The sequence below is a fragment of the Scyliorhinus torazame genome, chromosome 16 (assembly GCF_047496885.1).
Source record: "Scyliorhinus torazame isolate Kashiwa2021f chromosome 16, sScyTor2.1, whole genome shotgun sequence".
In the NCBI taxonomy this organism is placed as follows: Eukaryota; Metazoa; Chordata; class Chondrichthyes; order Carcharhiniformes; family Scyliorhinidae; genus Scyliorhinus; species Scyliorhinus torazame.
Window position 1 is genome coordinate 82,312,438 of NC_092722.1, and position 25,113 is coordinate 82,337,550.

Below are 25,113 nucleotides of genomic sequence, written 5' to 3' on the forward strand. Positions count from 1 at the left end.
TTTGCACCACTTTACCAATAATTTCACAAAGTGGAGTTAAGAAAATAAACACTTACCGAACGAAAGTGAAGGAATGTCACAGCAAGAAGTAATCGATCAAACTAATCAGAGTGTGAGGGTCAGTGTGTGATCATCTGACCTAATGGTGGTATGGTAGCACAGTGGGTTGCACTGCTGCTTCACAGCTCTTAAGGTCCCAGGTTCGATTCCCGGCTGGGGTCACTGTCTGTGCGGAGTCTGCACGCTCTCCCCATGTCTGCGTGGGTTTCCTCCGGGTGCTCTGGGTTCCTCCCACAAGTCCCGAAAGACTTGCTTATTAGGTGAATTGGACATTCTGAATTCTCCCTCAGTGTACCTGAACAGGCGACGGAATGTGGCGACTAGGGGCTTTTCACAGTAACTTCATTGCAGTGTTAATGTAAACCTACTTACATTAAATATAGATTATTGTATTATTATTATAATCCCAGCCTCAGTACTCACTCACTCACTGACTCTCATATGCTCTCTCTCTTCCTCTCTCTCTCTATCTCTCGCTATCTATCTATCTCACTTTCTATCTCTGATTCACTCACTCTATCACTCCCTGACTCCCTCACTCTTTGTCACTTTCTCAGTCCCTCTCTCCTCAACTCTCTCACACTCTCCCCCACTCTCTCCCTTTTGCAGTCACTCACTCTCACTCTCTGTCTCACTCCCTCGCCCTCTCACTCCCTCACTCTCTCACCCTCTCTCTTGTCACTTTCTCTCTGACACTCCCCCCTCACCTCCTCTCCCACTCTTCCCTACTCTCACACTCGCTCTCTCTCACTCTCAATCTCTCTCACGCACTGTCTCACACACTATCTCATTCAGTCTCTCTCTCAGCCACTCAATCTCTCTCGCTCCATCTCTCCCTGTCTCTTTCTTGCTCTCCCACTCATTTTTCTATCTCTCTCTCTCTCACCCTCTCTCTTATTTGAATACCGGACCAGACCCCCAGGGTTTAATTCGTAGATCGGTGAGGAAAGGATACTTCACCCCAGGAGTGACGACTCTGACCAATAGTTATCTTTTATGTGAAAACAAACCTCAGTTTAAACACTGAATTAACTAGATTAACATCAAAGAAATAGCTTTACAATTGGCAATTGAACAATTCTTAAATAAAAGGAAAAACTTAATTTCCCATCCACACCTGTCACTAATTGCAATTAAGCAACCCAATACAGCTCAAATGGCACTTATAAATAAAGTTTAGAAATAGGTTACTTGCAGGCGTTTGAAGAGAGAGATGCCCTTTCAGGAACAACCTGAAAATTCTTCTGTCTTGTCAGACTCAAACGCTGTGACAAACTGCTGTTCAACTTAATTTTTTTTAGCAGCCTGCAAAACGACAGACAGACCTGGCTGCTCCAATGAATTACATCATCTGATTCCCACTAAGATGTCCCATCACCTGCTTAGGCAGGACTAAATTCAATCCCTCATAAATTATCTACTCTCTGGGAATCTCCAGCAATATCTCAAAACAATATCCTATTCGCCATCCCTCTGAAAACAAGTAAATGATTAAAATTAATTATGCCACACCTTTTATGCCTCTTTATTAATAGCTTGCATACACACAGACCGTATGAATTTTGAACCAGGGGTTTTAATGACATTACTACCGCAAATAGGAACTATAACATAGAGCAATTATTACACCTCCCTACTTGAAAAAGTGAACCCGCAATATAAAAATGTCATCATTTTCCGAAACCTTTTCAACTTTAAATACTGCTCATCACTAAAACTATCATTACTCATATCTCGTCATATAACAGTTTCTACATTTATCATCCTCTCACTCCTTCATTCTATCACTCTCATTCTCTCTAAATCTCACTCTCTCTAATTCTCTCTCACTTGCTCTCTAACTCAATCTTCTACTTTATCAACATCTCTGTCTTTCTCACACTCTCTCTTTGCTCCTTATTCTCACTGTCTCTCACTAGCTCTCCCTTCACTCTTCACTATCTCTCTATCACTCACACCCTCTCTCAAACTCTCTCTCACTTGCTCTCTAACTTAATCTTTCACTTTTTCACTCTCTGTCTCTCTATCACACTCTCTCACTCTCACTCTCACTCTGTCCCTCATTCTCTCTGTCTCTCACTCTTTCTCTCTCACTCTCTTCCTCACTCATACACTCACCCGTTCACTCACTCATTTACTCAGTCCATCTCTCTATCACTCACTCTCTCTCACTTTCTCACTCACTCCTATTTACTCGTGCTCTCTCTCTCTCAATCTCTCACTCTCTCTGTCTCATTCTCTCTCACTTGCTCTCTAACTTAATCTTTCACTTTTTCTCTCTCCCTCTATTTCCATCTTTCTCTGTCTCTCTCTCTCTCTCACTTTGTCCCTCAATCTCACTATCCCTCATCCTCTCACTCACTTTCTTGCTCCCTCTCAATGTCACTCCCTCTTTCTTTCTCTCAATCTCTCTCAATCTCACTGTCTTACTCTGTCCCTGTTTCTGAGTTGCACTCTTTCACTCACTCACTCACTCACTCACTCATTCTCATGCTCTCTCCCAATCTCTCACTCTGTCTCATTCCCTGAGTCTCAATGGCACTCTCTCTCGCTCTCTTGCTCTCTCACCCTCTCCCTTATTCTCACCATCTTAAAGTGTATCATTGTTTCACACTCTCTCCCACTCTCAACTCGGCCTCTTACTCTCACTTTCTCTCCTTCACTGTCTCTCACTTTCTCTCTCTCTTGCTCTCCCTATCTCTCGCTATCACTCACTCACTCACACACTCTCTCACTCACTCACTATCATTCACTCACTCACTCTCTCACTCACTCACTCACTATCATTCACTCACTCACTCACACGCTCTCTCACTCACTCACTCACTATCATTCACTCACTCACTCACACGCTCTCTCACGCTCTGCTTTCACTCCTGCTCTCTCTATCACTCTCCCATGCTCTCACTTTGTCACTCTCTCTCCTCCCTCCCGCACTGTCTCTTGCACTCTGTCGCCCGTGCAATCTCTCTCTCCCACACACTCTCTCTCTCTCTCTCTCGCACTCTCTCGCCTGCACTCTCTCTCCCGTGCACACCCTCTCTCCCACACTGCCTCTCTCCCACACTCTCTCTCCTGCACTCTCTCTCCTGCACTCTCTCTCTCACAATCATAGAATCATAGCATCCCTAAAGTGCAGACGGAGGCCATTTGAGCCATCCAGTATGCACTGACCCTCTGAAAGAGCACCCTACCTAGGCCCATGGCCCCACCCTATCCCTGTAATTAGGTACTTCCATTCAACTCTGTTGAAGGCCTTTTCTGTGTCCAGGGAGATGGTCACCTCTGGTGTTTGTCATGACATGCAGACATGCAGATAATGATATACAGACAGGCACAGACAGGCAGCTAATGAACACAGAGAACAGGACATGACCAATGCGCAGGCAGGACACTCAGGGGTGATATCTCACTATAAAAGGCACGAGGCACTCACACTCCGCCTCTTTCCACTGATGAACATCTACAGAGTGAGTCAGGGTGTATTTACAGTATCACACCTCCAGCACGTGGCTAAGAGCTAGTCTGGTTCAGTCAGACAGAATAACCACACTTAGGTTAGCAGAGAGTCGAACTCATAGAGAACTGTGCTAACTGTGCTATTGGTTCAATAAATCAGATTGAACTAACTTCAAGGTCTGGAGTATCTTTTGGTTAAAACTGCATCCAGTTGCAGCCTGTGTTATCCCAGAGTACATAACACGACATGCTACCAGGAGACTGCTTAATCTAGGTGGTTTACCTCAGTCCGTTCCGTGACGACCAGCGAATGTATCCCGGCACCATGGAGAAGATTCCGGCTCCTCACCAGCTCAGGGCCTCCGGCAATCTCAGTGCCAACTGGCGGACACCCAAGCAAAAGTTTCTGCTGTACATCGAAGCTTCAGACCTTGTGGGTGCGTCTGATGCAAGGAAGATCGCACTTCTCCTCTCAACAGCGGGTGATCAAGCCATCGAACTCTCCAACTCTTTTCACTTCACCGAAGGCCAGGACAAGACAAAGTTGCAGACCATCCTGGACAAGTTCGATAGTCACTATGAAGTGAACACCAATGAAATCTTCGAGCGCTACATATTCAAACAGCATCTACAAGGTAAAGATGAATCTTTCAACTCCTTCTTAACTAACCTCCGTCTGCTAGCGCTGTCCTGCAACTTTGGTGATATTGCTAACTCCATGATCAGAGACCAAATCGTTTTTGGAGTTCACTCTGATCCTCTGAGAGAGCAGTTACTGAAGATCAAGCATATGACCCTGCCAGTCGCGATTGAAACATGCACAGTGCATGAGCTCGCCAAAAATCGTTATGCCCAGTACAAATCGGCTGAAAATGAGAAACTTGCCACCCACGCGGCAGAGAATGTGCAGGCCATCTCCCGGATGCAGCGCCTCAGCATTGATGAAAGCGGCCATTTTGCGCGCTTCTCCCGGGGCCCCACGCATGCGCGATGCGAACGGGATGACGAAGCGGCCGACACCCGCACTGCTCATGTGCGACGACGCGCGGAATGTCAGGACGCCGACGTCATGATGTGCTCGAACTGCGGCAACGCCCACTTAAAGAAATACTGCCTTGCAAGAGGCAGGCGATGTTTTAACTGCGGGAAGCCTGGACACTATGCAGCCTTGTGCCGGTCTGCACCACCAGTCAGGGGCCAGTGCTCCCAATTCCGACGACGGCGCGTTCAGAGTGTGCAACAACGATTTCAGGATTCTGATCCTGGCAGCACAACGGAACCAGAGGAAGAATGCCTGGACTCCGCTTACTGTGTGGGCATCATTACCAAATGCGAATATACCACATCCAACTCATCACAAATTCAATCCATCCTCGCTGTGGATTCTGCGGACGAATGGGTTGCGGTGATGCAGGTCAACCACTGCTCCATCCAGTTTAACCTGGAGACAGGTGCTTCTGCCAACCTCCTCTCACAGGCAGATTTCAAACGCATCAAGCAGCCTACAGGCTCCTGGACTATAACGGAAATGCCATCACGGCCCTGGGATCCTGCCATCTACTCGTCTCCACCCGGAGCACCCATGCACGGTTACGTTTTGAAATTGTCAAGCCAGACAGGGCATCCCTACTTGGCGCGCAGGCCTGCAAGCAGCTGAACCTCGTGCAGCGGGTTTACACAACAACATCCTCCAATGTGGATCTTCAGGCCGGCTTGACGACATCCTCGCTCAGTATCCAGATGTGTTCGACGGGATGGGCACGCTGCCATATCGATACAAGATTCTGCTACGACCTGATGCCAAGCCAGTGGTCCACGCACCACGCCGGGTCCCGGCTCCGCTGAGGGAGCGCCTGAAGGCACAGCTCAAGGATCTTCAGCAACAGGGCATCATTTCCAAGGTAACCGAACCGACTGACTGGGTCAGCTCGATGGTATGTGTTAGAAAGCCTTCGGGAGACCTGCGCATCTGCATTGATCCCAAGGATCTCAATAAGAATATAATGCGTGAACACTACCCCATCCTGAAGCGGGAGGAACTCACCAGTGAGATGGTACAAGCACGTTTTTTCACCAAGTTCGATGAGTCACATGGATTTTGGCAAATCCAGCTGGATGAGTCCAGCAGAAGGCTCTGCACCTTCAACACACCGTTTGGCAGGTACTGCTATAATCGCATGCTGTTTGGCATTGTCTCGGCATCGGAGATCTTCCATCGCATCATGGAGCAGATGATGGAGGGCATTGAAGGGGTTCATGTGTACGTGGACGACATCATCATATGGTCCTCGACCCCTGAAGAGAATGTTTCCCGTCTCCAGCAGGTATTCCGCCGTGTCCATGCCAATGGCCTGAAGCTGAACAGGGCCAAATGTTGCTTTGGCATGTCGACACTCAAGTTCCTAGGTGACCAGATCTCTCAGCAGGGCGTGCGCCCGGACACAGACTAGGTCAAGGCCATCGAAGCCATGAAGGTCGCTGAAGACAAGAAGGCAGTCCTGAGCTTCCTGGGCATGGTCGATTTTCTGGGCAAGTTCATCCCAAACCTGACCTCACACACCACGGCCCTACGAAACCTGATAAAAAAATCCACTGCCTTTGAGTGGAAGGCAGCAAATCAGGCAGAGTGGTTGGCGCTGAAAGCCGAGCTCACCACTGCACCCGTCTTGGCATTTTTCAACCCAGACAGGGAGACGAAGATCTCGACAGATGCGAGTCAGGATGGCATCGGTGTGGTGCTGCTTCAACACGATGACACTTCATCCTGGGCACCGGTAGCCTACGCATCGAGGGCAATGACCCCACCGAAACAAGGTATGCACAAATAGAGGAATGCCTGGGTCTTCTCACTGGCATTCTCAAGTTCCACGACTATGTCTACGGCCTGCTGACATTCACTGTCGAGACGGATCACAGGCCTCTGGTCCACATTACCCACAAGGACCTGAACGACATGACGCTTCGGTTGCAGCGCATCCTCCTCAAACTCAGAAGGTACGACTTTAACTTAGTGTACACGGCTGGCAAGGAGCTCATCATCGCTGATGCATTGTCCCGCTCCATCACCTTGCCTAGTGACCCGCTGGAAATCATCCGGCAGATTGAATCACAGGTGCAGCTGTGTGCTAGCACCCTCCCGGCGTCTGATGAGAAGGTGGTTCGTATCCGCGAGGAGACAACCAAAGACCCCCTCTTGCAGCGAGTCATGCACCACCTCGCCAATGGCTGGCAAAAAGGGCAGTGCCCTCAATTTTACAATGTAAAGGACAACCTGATGGTGATTGATGGTATCCTCCTCAAGCTGGACCGGATTGTCATTCCACTCAGTCTCCAGAGCTTGGTGCTCCGCCAAATCCATGAGGGACACCTGGGCATCGGGAAGTGCAGACGCAGAGCCAGGCAGGCTGTCTACTGGCCCGGTATTAGCCAGGACATCTCGAACATGGTCCTCAACTGTGCGACCTGTCAGCGGTTCCAGCCAGCGCAGAGCAGGGAGATGCTCCAGCAGCATGAAATTAAGACCTCCCCGTGGTCCAAGGTTGGCATCGACCTCTTTGTGCGAATGGTCGTGACTACGTGTTGATTATTGACTATTTCGCCAACTACCCTGAAGTCGTGAAGCTCTCAGACCTCACATCTCGGACCGTCATCAAGGCCTGTAAGGGGACGTTCTCCAGGCATGGTATCCCACTCACTGTCATGAGTGACAATGGCCCGTGCTTCAACAGCCACGAGTGGTCTATGTTTGCCAAGTCATACCATTTCAAACATGTCACTTCCAGCCCACACTATCCGCAGTCCAATGGGAAGGTTGAAAAAGGGGTGCACATTGTGAAACAGCTCATCTGCAAGGCCGCGGATTCTGCTTCTGACATCTACCTCGCGCTGCTTGCGTACAGGGCGACCACACTGTCCACTGGCATGTCGCCGGCTCAACTCCTGATGAACAGGGACCTGCGGACGACACTTCCAGCCATACACTTTCCCAACCTGGATCACAACCCGGGTGCTGCAGAAGGTGCAGCAGCTCCGAAACCAGCAAAAGCAGGGCTATGATGCTCATGCCACCGATTTGCCCGTGTTATCCCCGGGAGACACTGTCAGGATCAAGATACCGGATGGTGGCTGGTCTGTTCCAGCTGTCGTTGTTCGACAGGCTGCGCCCCACTCGTATGTTGTACGTATGGCTGATGGTTCTGTTGTGCGATGAAACAGACGGGCACTGCGCACATTTGCCCGCCCGCAACCGCTTTCTTCTCCGTTTCCGTCCGTTGTTTTGCCACCTCGTGATACCTCGAATTACAAGGCCACCAGTCAGGCTTCCATCCCGCCTGTCAAGGACCCGTCGTCCCCACCACCACCTCTCCGGCGGTTGACAAGGATCAGACGCAAGCCCCAGAGACTGGACTTATGAACATTTGTTTTGTTTGCGATGTTCTGTTTTCTCACATTAGACAGCTGTCTTCACATGTAAATACGTTCACATATGCCACCGCTTGTAAATATGTTAACACATGCCATCATATGTAAGTATGTTCCCATATGCCAACAAAACATAAAGAAAAAGGGGGAGATGTTATGATATGCAGACATGCAGATAATGATATACAGACAGGCAGCTAATGAACACAAAGAACAGGACATGACCAATGAGCAGGCAGGACACTCAGGGGTGGCATCTCACTATAAAAGGCACGAGGCACTCACACTCCGCCTCGTTCCACTGATGAACATCTACAGAGTGAGTCAATAGACATTTCCCCAATTGGCTCTATCTTCACAGACCACATGCAGTAACATAAAATAACACTCCCCCCCCCCCCCCCCCCCCACCCTCGGAAAGCTGCGACTGCCGACATTTTAAATTTCTCCAAGAAAGTCGGCGAACGACTGCCACCTCCGGGAGAACCCTAGCATAGATCCCCTTAAGGCAAACTTTATTTTCTCGAGGCTGAGAAACCCAGCCATGTCATTGGCCGAAGTCTCCACACTCGGGAGTTTCGAGTCCCTCCACATTAAAAGGATCCGTCTCCGGGCTACCAGGGAGGCAAAGGCCAGGACGTCGGCCTCTTTCACTCCTGAACTCCCGGGTCTTCTGACACTCCAAAGATCGCCACCTCTGGACTTGGCACCACCCGCGTACCTAGCACAGTGGACATTGCCTTGGCAAACCCCCGCCAGAACCCTCCAAGCTTCGGGCATGTCCAAACATATGGTCATGGTTTGCTGGGCTTCCCGCACACCTCACACATCTGTCTTCTACCCCGAATAACTTGCTCATCCTCGCCGCCATCATGTGGGCCCGGTGGGCCTCCTTAAACTGGATTAAACTGAGCCTAGCACATGATGAGGAGGAATTGACCCTACTTAGGGTTTTCGCCACAGACCCAGCTCTAACTCTCCTCCTAACTCCTCCTCCCATTTGCCCTTAAGCTCCTCCACTGGGGTTTCCTCCACTTCCAGCAGTTCCTGGTAGATGTTTGACACCTTCCCCTCCCCACCCAGGTACCGGAAATTACTCTATCCTGTATCCCCCGTGGCGGCGGAAGCGGGACGGCCACCACCTGTTTTCTCAGGAAGGCCCGCACTTGCCAATATCTAAAGCCGTTCCCTGGCGGCAGTTTAAAATTGTCCTCCAGCGCCTGCAAGCGAGGAAAGCTCCCATCGATAAACAGGTCATCCATCCTTTCGATTCCTGCCCTCTGCCAGCTCTGGAACCCGCCGTCCATCCTGCCCGGTAGAAACCTGTGGTTATTACATATCGGGGTCTAGACCAACGCGCCTTCCACCCTCTTGTGTCTCCTCCACTGCCCCCAGACCTTCAGTGTCGCCACCACCACCAGGCTTGTGGAGTAACGGGCCGGCGAGAACGGTAGAGGGACCGTTACCAGCGCTCCCAAACTGGTGCCTTTACAGGACGCTGCCTCCAACCGCTCCCATGCATCCCCCTCCCCCAATACCCACTTCCTGATCATGGCTATATTGGCTGCCCAGTAGTAGTTGCAAAGTTCGGCAACGCCAGCCCACCCTCCCCCCAACTACGTTCCAGCAAAGCTCTCTTTACTCGCGGGGTCTTATTCGCCCACACAAATCCCGAGATGATCTTATTCACCTGCTTGAAAAAGGCCTTAGGGATGCAGCCTGTGTTATCCCAGGGCACATAACGCGACAGTGTTCTCTCCCTGGATGGGGTCAGAGTCACATTCAGCAGCTGTCTGATGTTCGCAGTTGGCTGTCTACCTTTAACAATGATGTGGAGATGCCGGCGTTGGACTGGGGTGAGCACAGTACGAAGTCTTACAACACCAGGTTAAAGTCCAACAGGTTTGTTTCGATGTCACTAGCTTTCGGAGCGCTGCTCCTTCCTCAGGTGAATGAAAAGCCTGTCTGGTCCTCTGTGAGCACATCTGGTACGTAGTTCTCCAGTCTCTTGGCCAGGACCTTTGCGAGTATTGTTCGTCCACATTGAGCTCTGTATGATCCGCATTCCATCGGATCTTTGACTTTTGGGTATCAGCAATCTGGCGGCTTATGTTAGCCTTGGAGGCTGGGTGCCCCTCGCTAGTGAATCTGCGAACATCTCCCGCAGGTGTGGGCTGAGCTGGTGTGAATTTCCTGCAAAATTCCGCCCGGAACCCGTTGGGTTCCGGCACCTTCCCTGCCTGCATGAAATTGATGCTCTCCATGACCTCTCCCAATTCTATTGGTGCTTCCACTTCCCTCCACCTGTCATCCCCCACAACTGGCATGTCCAGTTCATCAACGAACTGTTTCATCCCTGAGTCCCCTTTGGGAAGCTCAAAGGTGTACAGTCCCCGGTGTCATGATATTCAAACACACACATCATGATAGACACACCAACAGACAAATCAGAACACACAACACCACAACCAATCACAGACAAGGACAGGGACAGTATAAAAGGACAAACACGACACCTGGTGGGCAGTTGATCTGGGGACAAGGATAACGACAAAACCTGTTTTAACATCACAGACAGGGAGTCCCCACGTGCAGAGTATCAAGACAAAACTGTAGATAGTAAGTTTGAATAAAACAGCGTTGTACCAAACACAACTGTGTTGGCTCATCTGTGTGTCAGAACGCCCAACACCACATGGTACAGGAGTGGATCGATACCTGCCGACTAACCTGCCATTCTGGACATGGACCGCACCGACAAACCGCAGCCGTTGCAAGTCGCGGGGAACCTTGGTACCAATTGGAAGCTCTTCAAGCAGCGATTCGACCTGTACAGCCGAGCCAACGAGAAACAGAGTGCCTCGGACGAAACTAAGATTGCACTGCTCCTCTTCTACGCAGGTCAGCACGCCATCGATGTCTTCAACTCACTGGTGTTCGAAGAAGGCGAAAACCAATCCAAGTATGACGCAGTCATCCTCAAGCTAGACCAGCACTTTAATGTTGAAGTGAATGAAAGTTTTGAAAGATATCTCTTTCAGCAACGCCTGCAAGGTAAGGAGGAGCTTTATCAACCCTTTTTGACGCACCTCCGAATTCTAGCGCAGTCCTGCGGTTACGGCAACACCTCAGAGTCCATGATCAGGGACCAGATTGTTTTTGGCGTTGCCTCTAGTGGCCTACGCCAGCAGCTTCTTAAAATAAAAAGCCTCACCTTAGCGTCTGCTGTGGAAGCCTGTGTCCTCCACGAGAATGCAACCTGCCGTTTTGCCCGATTTCAGGCGTCCGAGTAGGCACGGAGGGGGTCCCCTGCCGTCGAATCGGCAAGCCAGGCCGCCCACGACGCCGAACGCATCCAGGCCATTGATTATCTCCCGACCCGCGGCCCCGACGAGCACGGCCGCTTCCCGCGATTTTGCGCTCTCCCGCGCTTGTGCGCGCCAAAACCAACGGCAACATCGAGGGATGCACCGCGCAGGCGCGCCCAATGCAAGATCGCACTGCGCATGCGCAGTGGCGCAACGAACGCCGTGACGTCATGACGTGCGGCAATTGTGGAGCTGTACACTTAAAAGGGCAATGTCCTGCTAAAAACCGACAGTGCCTCCGATGTGGCAAGATGGGCCACTATGCTGCCTACTGTCGTGCGGCTCAACCCATGGATCCTACACATCTCCGACAACCTCGCAGACACGTCAGGACCGTCCAGCCCACGCATCAAGACTTCCAGCTAAATGATGCAGATGACCAGGATGCCTTCCGGGTTTCCGTCATCGATGTAAACAGGGTCAACGCCATCAATCCGGCCGATGAGTGGAGTGCCACCCTAACGGTCAACCGATCGCACGTCACCTTCCGTCTGGACACCGGCGCATCCGCCAACCTGATTGCATATTCTGAATTCCAGACCATGAAGGTCAAACCACTCATCACGCCATCCCGGCTCAAGATGGTTGATTATAACGGGAACGTCATCCCGTCCATGGGTTCTTGCCGGCTACAGGTAACTCACAAAACGCACACGGCCACAATCCCCTTCGAAGTTGTTGACTCATCAAAAGACTCGTTACTGGGCGCACAGGCGTGTAAGGTCCTTCACCTGGTACAGCGCATTATGTCTCTCTCTCCAGATGAGATATCCGACTTCCCGGATGCTGAGTTCCACGCAAATCTCCATTCCCTCCTTGCTCACAACCAGGAGGTTTTTGAAGGCATGGGGACATTGCCATACACTTACAAGATTCGCCTCAAACCGGACGCCATCCCGGTCGTTCACGCACCTCGCAGGGTTCCTGCGCCACTCAAAGACCGCCTCAAGTTGTAGCTGCAGGCTCTTCAGGACCAAGGGGTCCTATCCAGGGTCACGGAGCCCACGCCATGGGTCAGCTCCATGGTCTGTGTAAAAAAGCCCTCTGGCGAGCTCCGCATATGCATAGATCCTAAAGATCTAAATAACAACATTATGCGGGAACACTATCCCATCCCGAAATGAGAGGAAATCACCAGCGAGATGGCCCAAGCCAAAATATTTACCAAACTGGATGCGACCAAAGGATTTTGGCAGATCCAATTCGATCCGGCCAGCCGAAGGCTATGCACGTTTAACACCCCTTTCGGCAGATTCTGCTACAACTGGATGCCATTTGGCATCATCTCGGCATCTGAGGTTTTCCACTGAATCATGGAGCAGATGATGGAAGGCATCGAAGGGGTACGTGTATATGTGGACGATATCATCATTTGGTCCACCACTCCGCAGGAGCACATGCATCGTCTACGATGCGTCTTCACCCGCATACGACAAAATGGCCTGCGTCTCAACCGCGCCAAGTGTGCCTTTGGCCAGACTGAGCTGAAGTTCCTCGGGGACCACATCTCACAATCAGGGGTCCGTCCCGATGCAGACAAAATTAGCGCCATCACAGCCATGCCACGGCCGGCTGACAAGAAGGCTGTCCTAAGATTCTTGGGCATGGTCAACTTCCTTGGGAAGTTCATTCCCAACCTTGCTTCTCATACAACGGCTATGCGCCATCTCGTGAAGAAATCAACAGAATTCCAATGGCAACAATCGCACCAGCTGGAATGGGAGGAGCTCAAGCACAAACTGGTCACGGCACCAGAGTTGGCGTTCTTTGACACGGCTCGCCCCACAAAGATCTCAACGGATGCCAGCCAATCTGGTATTGGAGCAGTACTCTTGCAGAAAGACAGCACGTCGTCATGGGCCCCGGTTGCATATGCCTCACGAGCCATGACCCCTACGGAACAGCGCTACGCGCAAATAGAAAAAGAATGCCTGGGTTTGTTAACTGGTTTGGACAAGTTCCACGACTATGTGTATGGTCTTCCACGATTCACGGTCGAAACTGACCACCGCCCCCTGGTCAACATAATAAACAAGGACCTGAACGACATGACCCCTCGCCTCCAGCGCATCCTACTTAAACTCAGGAGGTATGATTTTGAACTGATCTACACTCCGGGGAAGGATCTCATCGTGGCGGACACGCTCTCCCGAGCAGTGAGCACACCACCAGATGCGGAGGGGTTCGTGCGTCAAATTGAGGCACACGTGACTCTGACAGCAGCAAATCTGCCAGCTGATGATCCTAGTCTGGCCCACATACGCGCAGAGACGGCGACTGACCCCCTTCTACAGCGAGTGATGCGCCACATGGCGGAAGGGTGGCTCAAAGGGCAGTGCCCCCAGTTTTATAATGTGCGAGATGACCTTACCAACATAGACGGGGTCCTTATGAAATTAGACAGGATCGTTATTCCGCACAGCATGCACCAGATGATTCTTAATCAACTACACGAAGGCAACTTGGGCGTCGAAAAATGCAGACGAAGGGCCCGAGAGGCGGTATATTGGCCGGGTATTAATGAAGACATAGCCAACATGGTGCTCAATTGCACAACCTGTCAGAGGTTTCAGCCGGCGCAACCTCCGGAGACGCTTCTACCACACGAGATGGTGACGTCCCCCTGGGCGAAGGTGGGTGTTGACCTATTTCACGCGCTCGGCAGAGATTACATCATTATTATAGATTACTTCTCAAACTACCCGGAAGTCATGCCTCTACATGATCTGACGTCGTCCACAGTCATTGGGACCTGCAAGGAAACATTTGCTCGCCATGGCATTCCAAGGATTGTCATGTCAGACAATGGACCCTGTTTCGCCAGCCGTGAATGGTCGTCCTTTGCCGCAGCATATGGTTTCACTCATGTGACGTCCAGCCCTCTACATCCACAGTCGAATGGGAAGGCAGAGAAGGGCGTCCACATTGCCAAGCGGCTCCTGTGCAAGGCGGCTGCTGCCGGATCGGACTTTAACCTCGCCTTGCTGGCCTATCGATCGGCCCCGCTTTCCACGGGTCTCTCGCCAGCGCAGCTCCTAATGGGTCGCTCCCTCAGGACGACGGTGCCATCCATCCTGGCACCAACAACGGACCATGAGACGGTTCTTTATAACATGCAAATGCAGCGTGATCGCCAGAAGAGTCAGTACGACACACGAGTGACGGACCTGCCCCCCCTGTCCTCCGGAGACAAAGTACGCATCAATCTACCGCATGGTGGCTGGTCAGCACCGGCCGAAGTTCTCCGACGTGTGGCTCCCCGCTCGTTCCTGATACGCATGCCGGATGGTTCAGTGCGTCGCCGCAATCGGCGCGCCCTTCGCCGACTTCCACGCTCGCAGCCACACAGTACGCACACGCCAGATCCTCAACAGGCTTCCGAGGATGACTTTGTGGAGCTGCCGCAGATCACGCCCTCTCCATCGCCACCCATGGCCAGGCCTGCACATCAGCCGGTGGCTCTTGACCCACCCTTGAGGCGGTCAACCCGAACTCGTCGCAATCCCATTAGACTGGACTTATAACACTGCTCATACGTTTAAAAAGTTAAACACTACTGTATTATAACCTGTTGTTGTTTATCGTTCCAGATATCGTTTGACCGGACCACTATTCAAAGTTTTTTTCGCATTCATGTTCTGCTATGGTACAACCTCGTTAGCATGACGCACCCGACATCGCCCCATGTAAATAGTTACGTCATATGCACATGCTGTACACAACACACACACACTCTTAGATGCACTCACGACACGATTATATTTATAACCACGTAGGCGCATATCTTTGTAAAAAGGGGGGATGTCATGATATTCAAACACACACATCATGATGGACACACCAACAGACAAATCAGAGCACACAACACCACAACCAATCACACACAAAGACAGGGACAGGATAAAAGGACAAACACGACACCTGGTGGGCAGTTGATCTGGGGACAAGGACAACGACAAAACCTGTTTTAAATCACAGACAGGGAGTCCCCACGTGCAGAGTATCAAGACAAAACTGTAGATAGTAAGTTTGAATAAAACAGCGTTGTACCAAACACAACTGTGTTGGCTCATCTGTGTGTCAGAACGCCCAACACCACACCCAGTAGAAGGCCTCAAATGTTTTCTTGCCCTTTTTTGATTCGGGTACCAGTCCGTCTCTGCTGTCCTCTACCTGCACTATTTCCCTCGTGGCTGCCTGCTTTTTCAGCTGGTGAGCCAGTAGGGGGACAGCCTTCTCTCCGTGACCATAGAAAGTCCTCCGTGTCTGGTGGAGTTGGTACATTGCCTTCCTGGTGGAGGTTAAAGCCCATCTGTAGCTTTTTCCTCTCTGCCAGAAGCTCTACGGTCGGGGCCTCGGAGTATCTTCTGTCGGCCTCCAGGATGGAGTCGATCCCCGTAACCCAGTAACTCAATCCAACTTAGAACAGTACCAGGTAATTTATCATGACCAAGCCACCTGACCTGCACATCTTTTGGACTGTGGGATGAAACCGAAGCATCCGGGGGAACCCCAAGCAGAAACAGGAGAACGTACACACTCCACACAGACAGTCACCCAAGGCCCCGAATCAAACCCAGGTTCCTGGCGCTGTGCTAACCCACTCTGCCACCATGCCAGCCTCTCCCGCACTCTCTCTCTCCCACACTCTCACCCTCTCCTGCACTCTCTCCCTCCTGCACTCTCTCTCTTCCGAACTCTCTCTCTTACTCCTGCATTCTCTCTCCCGCACTCTGTCTCCCCCCCTGTGTCTCTCTCTCTCTCCCGGTCTCTCACTCACACTCACCACCTTAGTATTCGCGGCTCCTCCAATCACAGATTGTTCCTTTGCCACATTTGCTGGCAATGGGTACAGACGTGGGACAATCAGAATCCAACATGGGGGCGGTTGGTCTGAGGGCTGAAACCGCTTGCGATTGGAGCAGCAGATGAACACTGGCTGAACCTTTCACTCCAATCTACCCACCCCACTGGCACATTGCACACTCAGCTTGGAGGGTCCGCACCTCCACATGGAACACTTGGAGGGGGGGGGGGGGTCATCCTGTCGCTAACCTTTCCTGGTCCACCGCATCCATCATGGTGTCCCTAACCATCCTGATTTGTCTCTGTCTTTCTAGTTGTCCTCACTCAGTGTTGCCCCCTTGAGGGCTCTCCTCTCGCTGCGCATGGCTCCCCTCTCTCCAGCAGTGAATACAGAACGTTTTTCGCCCCTTTAAGGCCATCCTACCGAGCGGCCGTGTTGTGCAAGAAGCGATTGCAAGTGGGCTGCGAGGACGATGAGATCAAGGCCCTGGATGCGCTCGAAAATCACGGCCTGGTGTCTAAAGGTGAGCGTTTTCCCCTCCATCGCTGTCTCCCGCGAGGGGGGTTAAGGGGTGGGTTGGGAGCATTCAAACATTTTATCATGATGGAATCGTTTTTATCGTGAGCCACCATCCTCAACCCGCTGCAGCCCCCGTGTGGTGTAGGTAAACCCACAGTGCTGTTAGGGAGAGAATTCCAGGATTCTGACCCAGCAACAGTGAAAGAAGTCCAATATACTCCCCAGTCGGGATGGTGTGTGAGGGGCTCGGAGGGGAACCAGCAGGCGATGGGTATTCCCCATGTATCTGTTGTCCCCCTTGTCCTTCTAGATGGTAGAGGTGGCGGGTTTGGAAGGTGCTGGGCATCTTGTAGACGGTACACACGGCTGCCACTTTGTGTCGATGGTGGAGGGAGTGTATGTTTGGTGGTTAGCATGTCGATTGAGTGGTGCTGCTTTGTCCTGGATGGTGTTGAGCTTCTCGGGCGTTGTTGGTAGCCAAACTCTTACAGTCAAGTGGGAGAGTTTCCCATCACACTCATTTTACAAAAAAATATTTTTATTAAAGTTTGCATTTTCTTTTTTAAAAAGAAAAAAAAATGGATGAGACGGTAACAATTTACATGTTATTCCTTTATTCCATTTCGGTAACCCCCTCCAACTGCAGGCTTTGCCACCACCCTCCCCCACTCCCCCACCCCCCTGCTCACCCGCCCCCCCCCACGCCTACCTTCCCCTACTTCCCCTCTTTGGCTATTTCTGGGTTTTATCCTAGGCCATTTCTTTCACCATACATGTTTGTTTGGTGTTTGTCTTTTTCTTGTGGCTTTGTGTTGGGCCTTCTGATCCCTGTGCCGGTCTCTCTCTGGGCTCCCCCTTGGTGTTTCCTCTGGTTTCTCCCCGCCACCCCCCCCCCCATTGTCCCCCTCCTCCTCAGTCCTGTCTGCTTTCTGTGGCGCCGGTGTCTCCCGTGCGTCCCCCGTCCCCCCCCCCCCCCCCCCCCCCCACCGTTTTATCCGTTATTGGCCTCGACCAGCTCTTGGAACAGGCTGACAAATGGCCCCCACGCTTTTCGGAAGCCCTCGTCTGACCCTTGGATGGTGTATTTGGTCTTCTCCAGGTAGAGAAATTCCCCCAGGTCTGCCAGCCAGTCTGCAGCTGTGGGTGGTGCTGCTGATCGCCAGCCGAGCAGGATTCTCCGGCGGGCGATTAGGGAAGCGAAGGCACCTCTTCCTCAGATATAGTCATTTTGGCTACTCTTTGGAAAAAGACCGTGGGGATGAAGATCAGTATAGATCCGAACATGAAGAGGAACCTGGGCAGTTTGTTCATCTTGATCGTCTGTACCGTCCCTGCCAGGGAGAATGGGAGTGTGTTCCATCTCTCTCGGTCCTTTTTAACTTCCTCCACCAGGCTGGTCAGGTTCCACTTGTGGATCCGTGTCAGTCACGGGCTATCTGGATCCCCAGATAGTGGAATTTATTTTGAGTTATTTTAAATGGTAGCCCCTCCAGCTCTTATCCTCCCCCTCTCGGGTTTTCTGGGAACTGCTTTCTGCTTTTGCCCAAATTGAGTTCGTAGCCCGAGAAGGCTCTGACCTTTCCCAGAAGTTCTATGATTTCTTTCATGCCGCTTTGTGTGTCCGAGATGTAGAGGAGCAGGTCATCCGCATAGAGCATTAGCCTTCAGAGTCCCTTCCAGCCTCTTGCGTTTCGCAGGGAGATCGCCAACGGTTCAATTGCCAGGGCGAACAGGAGCGGGGGCAGCGGGCATCCCTGCCTTGTGCCTCTGTGTAGCTGGAAGTATTCAGAGCTGGTGGTGTTGGTCCAAACGCTCACCTTGGGGGGTGTTGTACAGGAGTTTCAACCACCAGGTGAACCCCGTCCCGAGCCCAAACCGCTCCAGTACCTCAATGAGGTACTTCCATTTAACTCAGTCGAAGGCCTTTCCTGCGTCCAGGGAGACGATCACCTCTGGTGTTCTCTCCCCGGATGGGGTCAGAATCACATTCAGCAGCCGTCTGATGTTCGCAGTTAGCTGTCTGCCCTTAACAAAGCCTGTCTGGTCCTCTGTGACCACACCTGATATGCAGTTCTCCAGTCTCTTGGCCAGGACTTTTGCGAGTATTTTCGCGTCCACATTGAGCGGTGAAATAGGTCTGAATGATCCGCATTCCGTCGGGTCTTTGACTTTTGGGTATCAGCAATATGGCGGCTTATGTAGTTGAGTCAGTGGAGGGGGGAACGGTGTAGGGGCAGGGGTGGTGGTGATGGTCGCCGATGGGCCTGCGGGTACCAAATCTTGAAGTAGCCGAGTAGTGGTGGAGGGAGACGGTGTAGGGTCGGGGGTGGTGGTGATGGTCGCTGGGGAACCTGCAGGTGCCAAATCCCGGAGGGAGACTGTGTCCTGTCGCCCGTCCTGATGTGCCACGTAGGCATATTGTGGGTTGGCATGGAGGAGCAGGACCTTCTGGATGAGGGGATCCGGTTTATGACTCCTCGCATTCTTCCGGAGGAGGACGGGCCCTGGAACTTGTCATAATATACACCAGTATATCATGGTGCAGACACACTCTGATGGACACACAGTGGGACCAATCAACACACACAACACCGCAGCCAATCACCAGTTAGAGCACACGCACTATAAAGACAGGGGGCATCAGGGTTCCCGCTCTTTCCAGTTGCAGCTAGATAGGAGGACAGAGCTCACAGCCTGCAGCACAGACATTCACCATGTGCTGAGTGCATCGACTGGTTAGGACAAGGCAAAGGTCTTTAGTTAAAGCTAGTATTGTGTTAACCCACAGTCAGAGTATGTTACAACAGTTAATGATACAATAAAATAGTGTTGCACTGTTTCAAGTGTTGGTGACCTGTATGTGTTCCACGGATCCAGAGCACCCAACACAACATGATGGCAGGAGTTGAGGGATATTAGCACTTCTTAGACCTACCTGCAAGTGATCTGCCTTCCGCCAGCATTCCGTCATCCTGCAACATGGACAACATCAGCCCGCTGCCGCCGCTCCGCATCGCCGGCAACCTAGGGGCCAACTGGAAGATATTCAAACAGCGCTTCCAGCTCTTCCTCGAAGCCACGGACAGGGAGGACGCCTCGGATACCAGGAAGATTGCTCTCTTCCTATCCACGGCCGGGGAACATGTCATCCACATTTTCAATTCTCTCACCTTTGCGGATGGTGAAGATAAAACAAAGTTCAAGACGGTCCTCCTCAAGTTTGACACTCACTGCAGCGTAGAGGTGAATGAAAGTTTTGAACGCGACGTGTTCCAACAGCGTTTGCAGGGTAAGGATGGACCTTTCCAATCCTTTCTCACGCACCTCCGCATCCTTGCGCAGTCTTGCAGCTACGGGCCCACCTCTGACTCCATGATACGCGACCAGATCGTTTTCGGTGTTCAGTCGGACCCCCTACGACAGCAGCTCCTCAAAGTAAAGCAACTCACCCTAGCGACCGCCATTGAGACCTGTGTCTTACACGAAAACGCCACAAGTCCGTATTCCCACATCCAAGCGGCTGAAACGGCGCGGCAAGGTCCCCACAAGGCGGAACGGGTCCAAGTGATTGAGCAACTCCAGGGCCTCAGCCTGGATGAGGGCAGCCATTTCGCGCTCTTTTCGCGGACTCCCGCGCTTGTGCGCACCAAACGAGGGGACGTCGAAGTCGAAGAACATAATGCGCAGGTATGCACCACGCACGACTGCACCGCGAATGCACGGTGGCGCAGCGAACGTGCTGCGCTATGGCGTGCAGCAACTGTGGCTCCGCCCATTTAAAGCGGCAATGCCCTGCCAAATCTCGACAATGCCTAAGATGTAGCAGTCTTGGCCACTATGCTGCCTTCTGCCGAGCAGTTCAGCCTGCCAATTCCTATCGCTTCAGCCAGCCTCACAGGAATGTCCGGGCAATTCAACCCACGGTCACCGAGTCCGATGCGGACCTCCCACACAGCAGTGACACCGAGGACCTGAAGGCGCCTTTTTGAGTCGGTGTTGTGACAAAAAACAGGGTGTCCCCGAAGCAAAGACACCAGCCGCTGTCGGTATACAGCATCGATCCAGATGATGAGTGGTGTGCCACACTGACGGTCAACCGGTCCCAAATACGATTCTGCCTGGACACTGGTGCCTCCGCCAATCTCATTGCTTGGCGCGCAGGCATGCAAGCTGTTGAACCTCGTTCAGAGAGTTCACTCTCTCTCTCCTGATGACACGCCTGCCTTCCAGGACGCTGACTTCAGGGCGCAACACTACGCCACCATCGACCAGCACCATGACGTCTTCGAAGGCATGGGCACGCTCCCATTCACGTACAAGATCTTATTAAAACAGAATGCCACGCCTGTGGTGCATGCACCTCGCAGGGTCCCAGCACCCCTTAAGGACCGCCTCAAGCAGCAGCTGCAGGACCTCCAGGACCAAGGAGTGATCTCCAGAGTCACGGAACCAACCGACTGGGTCAGTTCCATGGTATGTGTGAAAAAGCCTTCCGGCAAATTGAGAATTTGCATTGATCCCAAGGACCTAATTCGCAATATCATGAGGGAGCATTATCCAATTCTCAAGTGCGAAGAGCTCACATGCGAGATGGCTCGCGCCAAGCTCTTCACCAAACTCGACACCTCAAAAGGATTCTGGCAAATCCAGCTCGATAAATCCAGCAGGAAACTTTGTACATTCAATACCCCCTTTGGCAGATATTGTTACAACAGAATGCCATTTGGGATCATATCTGCTTCAGAAGTGTTCCATAGGATCATGGAACAAATGATGGAAGGTGTTCGCGTCTATGTCGACGACATAGTCATTTGGTCCACCCGCAGGAGCATGTTAGTCGCCTCCAGCGCGTATTCAAACGCATACGTGAGCAGGGCCTCTGCCTCAACAGGACCAATTGCTCTTTTGGTCAGACGGAACTCAAGTTTCTCGGGGACCACATCTCCCAATTGGGTGTGCGGCCGGAGGCGGACAAGGTGGCTGCTATCACAGCCATGAAAACGCCAGAGGACAAGAAGGCGGTCCTACGATTTCTGGGCATGGTCAACTTTTTAGGGAAGTTCATCCCTAACCTCGCCTCTCATACCACGGCTCTCAGGAACCTGGTCAGGAAGACGACAGACTTCCAATGGCTCCCTGCCCACGAGCGCGAATGGAGAGAACTCAAAACCAAACTGACCACGGCCCAGGTCTTAGCTTTCATTGATCCAGCAAAAGAGACCAAAATTGTGACCGATGCCAGCCAATCCGGCATTGGGGCAGTGCTCCTGCAACGCGATGAGGCTTCAGCATGGGCCCCGTTGCATATGCGTCACGCGTCACGACTCCCACGGTACAGCGCTACGTGCAGATGGAAAAGGAGTGCCTGGGCCTTCTGACCGGTGTGGTTAAGTTTCACGATTATGTGTACGGCCTTCCTCAATTCACCGTCGAGACCGACCACCGCCCACTGGTCAATATAATACAGAAAGACTTGAACGACATGACGCCTCGCCTCCAGCATATTCGTCTCAAGCTCCGGCGATACGACTTCCAGCTGGTATACACCCCGGGCAAAGACCTAATCAGAGACCTGCCGACGCTCTCTCCAGGGCAGTCAACACTCCGTGTGACCCAGCGGGATTCATCTGCCAGGTTGACGCCAATGTGGCCTTCGTGGCCTCCAATCTACCTGCCACGGATGAACGCCTCGTCCAAATTCGCCGCAAGACAGCGGCTGACCCATTGTTACAGCGTGTCATGCGCCACCTAACAGACGGGTGGCTCAAGGGGCAATGCCCTCAGTTGCTACAGCGTGTCATGCGCCACCTGACGGACGGGTGGCTCAAGGGCCAATGCCCTCAGTTCTACAACATCAGAGATGATCTGGCAGTAGTTGATGGTGTTCTCCTGAAACTGGACCGCATTGTCATCCGCAAAGCATGCGCCAGCTCGTCCTGGAACAACTACACGAGGGCCATCTTGGCGTGGAAAAGTGCCGCCGACGGGCCCGAGAGGTAGTGTACTGGCCCGGCATTAATGACGACATAGCCAACACAGTGCTCAACTGCCCCACTTGTCAGCGCTTCCAGCCGGCCCAACCACGTGAGACCCTGCAGCCCCATGAGTTGGTCACGTCCCCTTGGACCAAGGTGGGTATCGATCTGTTCCAAGCATTGGGGAGGGACTATGTCCTGATCGTGGACTACTTTTCAAATTACCCGGAGATGATACGGTTGCACGATATCACATTGTCTGCAGTCATCCGTGCCTGTAAGGACACCTTTGCTCGACACGGCACCCCACTCACGGTCATGTCAGACAATGGCCCCTGCTTCACAAGCCAGGAATGGTCCAACTTTGCCAGGCGGTAAAATTTTGCACGTGACATCCAGTCCCCTGTACCCACAATCCAATGGCAAAGCGGAGAAGGGCGTCCACATAGTCAAACAGCTCCTCTGCAAGGCTGCCGATGCTGGGTCCGATTTCTACCTCGCCTTGCTGGCCTATCGCTCGGCCCCACTGTCCACTGGCCTGTCGCCAGCCCAGCTGCTCATGGGTCGCACCCTGAGGGCGACGGTGCCGTCCATTCATGTCCCAGACCTCGAACACGTTCCGGTCCTTCGACGGATGCAGCTGTCATAATATACACCAGTATATCATGGTGCAGACACACACTGATGGACACACAGTGGGACCAATCAGCATACACAACACCGCAGCCAATCACCAGTTAGAGCACACGCACTATAAAGACAGGGGGCATCAGAGTTCTCGCTCATTTGAGCTGCAGCTAGCTAGGAGGACAGAGCTCACAGCCTGTAACACAGACATTCACCATGTGCTGAGTGCATCGACTGGTTAGGACAAGGCAAAGGTCTTCAGTTAAAGCTAGCATCGTGTTAACCCACAGTGAGAGTATGTTAAACAGTTAATGATTCAATAAAGTAGTGTTGCACTATTTCAAGTGTTGGTGACCTGTATGTGTTAGCAAGTTAAAGCCCATCTGTAGCTTTTTCCTCTCCGCCAGAAGCTCTACGATCGTGGCCTCGGAGTATCTTCTGTCAACCTCCAGGATGGAGTCGATCAGTTGTTGCCTGGCCGCCTTTTCTACCCGAACTCTATGAGCCTTGCAGGCAATAATTTTTCCCCTGATCACATCCTTCAGTGGATCCCAGAATGTGGAAGGCGAGACTTCTCTGTTCCAGTTGTTAATAATGTACTCGCCTGTGGCCTGTGATGTTTCCTGGCAGAAGACTTAGCCGACCAAGAGGATCGTGTACAACCTCCATGTGGGGCGCTGGGCACGGCCCGCCTCCAACCTCACATCCATGTAATGTGGAGTGTGGTCGGAGATGATGATCACGGAGTATTCCGCCCTATTTCTGGGAGCACTGATTTCCCCATTACAAAGTCGTAGATACAGGTGTAGACCTTGTGTACTGGTGAGAATAACAAAAATTTCATCTCAGCTGGGTGCAGAAACCGCAATGGGTCCACTGCCCCCATCTGCTCCATGAACGTTCTCAGTTCCCTAGCCATGTGATGTGCCATCAATTAACACAAGACGAGTAGTGAACAAAACTGTGGCTTTAATAAGCTGAACAGAAAGCCTCCTGGCCACTGATCCCGAACTGGGGCAGGGCCGGAGGTCAGCCACCTTTATACCGAGCCCGAGGGGAGGCGGAGCCATCAGGCAGTGGTTTACCAAATACATGTAGTACAGTAACAGTTTACCACAATACATATAATACACTAACAGTGGTTTAGTGGTTTACCACATTCACCCCCTGTTAAAAAAAGAGTCCAGCGGGGGTGAAGTGGACTTCAAGGTCGGGTCTGTCGGGGGCTTTGACCTTCCGCCGTGATCGCCTCAGTCCCGGCTGTGGTGTGTGCACTGGTGTCGATACCGGGAGCGTGTTGTCTTCTTCTTCGCCCATTAGTTGATTCGGTGGAGGGGCGGGGGGGGAGGGGGGGTGGGGGGGGCGGTGTAGGGTCGGGGGTGGTGGTGATGGTCGCTGGGGAACTTGCAGGTGCCAAATCCCGGCGGGAGACTGTGTCCTGTCGCCCGTCATGATGTGCCACGTAGGCATATTGTGGGTTGGCGTGGAGGAGCAGGACCTTCTGGACGAGGGGATCTGGTTTATGACTCCTCGCATGCTTCCGGAGGAGGACGGGCCCTGGGAATGTCAGCCAGGACGGGAGCGAGACCCCTGAGATGGACTTCCTGGGGAAGGCAAACATATGTTCATGAGGGGTCTCATTGGTGGCAGTGCACAGGAGCGACCCGATGGAGTGGAGCGCATCGGAAAGGACCTCTTGCCAGCGGGCGACTGGGAGACTTCTAGACCGTAGGGCCAGAAGGACGGCCTTCCAGGCCGTCGCGTTCTCCCTCTCCACCTGTCCATTTCCCCGGGGGTTGTATCTGGTCGTCCTGCTGGAGGCGATGCCCTTGCTAAGCAGGAACTGACGGAACTGGTCGCTGATGAAGGAGGAACC

At 52.3% G+C, this 25,113-nt stretch overlaps 1 protein-coding gene across 1 annotated transcript in view; it reads left to right on the plus strand.

Annotated features, from left to right (window-relative positions):
* The window catches only part of LOC140392271 (uncharacterized), a 106,936-nt gene that overhangs the window by 49,511 nt on the left and 32,312 nt on the right, over positions 1-25,113 (plus strand). Inside the window, exon 2 of the mRNA XM_072477588.1 lies at positions 16,430-16,639. Within this exon, the coding sequence (XP_072333689.1) occupies positions 16,430-16,639 (210 nt within the window). The remainder of the gene's footprint in view (positions 1-16,429; positions 16,640-25,113) is intronic.